The sequence below is a fragment of the Centruroides sculpturatus genome, unplaced genomic scaffold, assembly GCF_000671375.1.
Source record: "Centruroides sculpturatus isolate CEXI.00-Female unplaced genomic scaffold, Cexi_2.0 scaffold3049, whole genome shotgun sequence".
NCBI classification, from domain to species: Eukaryota; Metazoa; Arthropoda; class Arachnida; order Scorpiones; family Buthidae; genus Centruroides; species Centruroides sculpturatus.
Window position 1 is genome coordinate 10860 of NW_019387178.1, and position 3368 is coordinate 14227.

The 3368-nt window shown below is 36.8% G+C and overlaps 1 protein-coding gene across 1 annotated transcript; it reads right to left on the minus strand.

Moving 5' to 3' along the window:
* Nucleotides 1–383: 383 nt before the first annotated feature.
* LOC111616244 (KRAB-A domain-containing protein 2-like) lies at nt 384–1055 on the minus strand (the record flags this gene model as incomplete). Its single annotated transcript, XM_023357678.1, has 1 exon — nt 384–1055. A coding segment is annotated over exon 1 (659 nt), but the record flags the coding sequence as incomplete, so codon positions are not given.
* Nucleotides 1056–3368: the final 2313 nt, after the last annotated feature.

Consider the following 3368-nt stretch of genomic DNA (forward strand, 5'->3'; position numbering starts at 1 on the left):
ACACTTTGAATTTCACAAGAGTTCCTTGCTTTTACAACTGCATTTATTTGTGGAACACTTCTTTTTGCAATGACAGCATGTATACCCTTGCCCTCCACTTTTCGAATTATCGGCAGCTGCTTCTCTCAGCGATAATTCTTGAGAAGAAATCTCATCTATGGAAAGTAACTTTTCTTTACAAATAAGTAACTGATTGTGGGTATAAAACTACTTGAGGGTACCTTTTTTTGTTCACTAATTTATAAAAATAGGAGTCTTCTATTCCAACAACAACTGCCAGCACATTTTGGGCATCTGTATGGCCACGGTTGACATCAGGGACTTGTATTCGTATGGTATCACCAATTTGAGCAGGAGGAAATTTTCTTTTTGAGGTTTGTAACATTTTCGTTGCTTTCAGTAGAAGATTCTCTTTCGTGGCCGCTCTTTTTATAGAAATAAATTTGTGTTCAGTCAGGGCTTGACATGAAGATGTGGTGGGTTGCATCTCCTCTTCAATATTTTCCTTTGGAATATGGTATTCATTATGGCCGCTGCTCAAATTTCCTTCAAAAGTATTAACAATTTCTTCAAGCTGTTCTTCGATTTCAGTATTTGTAATTTGTTTGCCTGGCAAAGATAATACTATACCTCTTTTTGGTTTAATGCTAAACATGGCTTCATAAGGACTTTGGCATATTCCTTCGTGATATGTAGTGTTCTTGGCAAATTGTACAAAGAGCAAACCATCTGACCATTTATTTGTATCATTATCATTCATCCATGCAGTTAACATATTCTGTATATCCTGATTGGCCCTTTCAACTGAGCCTTCTGTTTGACTATTAGGAGGCTTTCCATGAACTATCTTAACATCTTTCCACATAGTACATAGTTCAGATATGACTTGATTACAGAATTCCGTACCATTATCTGAATGCAATATAGCTGGGGCACCAAATGTTAAAAATATTTGAAGAAGGTGATATGCTACTTCTTCAGCTGTCTTAGTTTTCAAAGGTAGTAGGTGGACAAATTTTGTTAAATGATCTTGATACACCATTATGCACTTATATTTGCCATCCTTGTGTGACTACAGGTCTATCAGATCAACTTGACATCTTGAGTTTAACTCCGAACTGACCATTGGTTTCACAACAATACTTTTTTAGGTGCACTATGTTTCATTTGACACTGTTTACATAAATTTAAATACAACATTACAACTTCATGTGTAATGTTTTTGTATTTAAATTGTAATTCTTTAAGCATATGTATTCTTCCTTCATGGCCTGTTCTGCTGTGAGTTTCATATAGTCAGGGATGCACAACCTTTTGTGAAGAAGGGCCAAATTAGGATTAAGTTTGCTGACTGGGGGGGGCGGACCTCCAAGCGATTAATGCGATGGCTGAGATTGTATGCTGGTGGCAATCTTCTTGATGTCTGGTGTAATGGCAGATGTTGAAACAACCAGCAGATTTTCCAAATTCTCGTTGGTTAACCTGTTCTGTATTTTGCACTTGTTTAAATTCATAATGATGTATCTGACAGTTCTTTGTAGAATGTGAGGAGATTAGAATTTTTGAACTGTGATTTCAATTCATCACTGCACTGGATGTCTATCAACTCAAGTTGGACATCTGGAGGGGCATCTTCCACTTTCACATCAAATGGAGTTGAAAAAAGTTGCAGGTAGATCTTGTATTTCTGGAATTCACCAAACCTCTCATTGAATGATGTAAGGAGGGTGTTAACTTGGTCAGAGTAATCCATCTTCATATGTGGGTATTTCTCTTTCATGGCCTTGCAATGTGGAAAGTGTGTAAAGTTCTCTGATTGCATGTGGGACTTGAAAAGTGATAGTTTGGTCATAAATGCATTGATGTTACTTGTCAACTGAGAAACAAGTTGCATCTTTCCCTGCAATCTCAAATTAAGGTCGTTTAGATAAGCAGTAATGTCAGCAAGGAAAGCTAAATCACACTGCCATCTTTGTCCCTCCAAATTCCTTGTAGTGTTCCCCCGTTCTTTGAGGAAAGTGATAATAGGCCCCAATAGCTCCACAAATCTCTTGAGGACTGTTGCCTTGCTCAGCCAACGAACTTCAGTATACGTGGGCAGGTCAGCATGATCAGCATCTATTTCTTCAAGAAATAATGTGAAGAGTTGATGGTTGAGTCCATGACAGCGGATTAAGTTCACAGTATCATAGACATCTTTCAGCAGACGTTCAAATCCCAGCTTCTTTGCACAAAGTTGCTGTTGGTGAATTATGCAATGATACTGGACTAACTCCTTTTGCCTGTCCCCAAGGTAATTTTTCAGCAAGGTGAAAAATTAAAAATAATAATTTAATTTTAAATTTACGAAAAAAAGAATGTAAAAATAAAAGTAAATAAAAAGTTCCAATTAATTTACTACTTAAATAACCTAAATATATCTGTTTTCTTTCAAACAAAAGAAACCGCAGCTTTCTAGCTACACGGAATCATTTTACAACCCTCTTTGTTGACAAGTTTATGGCTTGACGCGGTTTGTAATAATTATTAAATCCAAAATGTTTTAGTGCAAACGGCTTCCTTTTAGTCATAATGACTCTATTCCAACTACAGTATTAATTTTCTTGGTCCAACTTAATAATAATAAATTTGATGTGAAAAAAATTTTTTCTATTATTAGGCTGCTTAAACACTAGGCATTTTTAAACGCACGTTAGCTCGGCGTTCGACGAGCGTTTAGTGGAGCGTGCACACTGGCTCAGTTTGGAAATGGACGTGCAAGTGATTGCTTGTGTGTGGCTCCTCTATCGTCTCTATAAAAGGCGATGCGTCCCAAAAGCGCGCGATCGAATATACAACAAAATGGCAGCACATATATCTCAAAGCGCATGCAAAACGCGCGTTTTTTCTTAAAACGCACAAAACACAAGCAATCACTTGCACGTCCATTTCCAAACCGAGCCAGTGTGCACGCTCCACTAAACGCTCGTCGAACGCCGAGCTAACGCCCGTTTAAAAACGCCTAGTGTGTACGCAGCCTTAGTCTATGGAGAGATATTGTTGTAAATTATTGGTTGTTATAGTTCTCCGTACATTCCTTTTTGAACTCTGGTTAGTTTTTTCTAGTTTGAATGACATTAGGTTGACGAATAAGTGTCTTTTCAGAAAAGATTGATTCAAATTCTTCTATACCAATCAGAATCTAGAATGTAAACAAATGCTAAAAAATCGTTATTTTCATGGTTTTTCTGCGCTATTTTCACTTATTTTTGTTATTTGACGCTATTTAGACGAATAAGCAAGTTTTCCAAAGCATAAAATTGAAGATTTTCCACCAAAATAGAAACTTCCTGATAACATCGGAAATGATGTTCTAACATCATTTTATT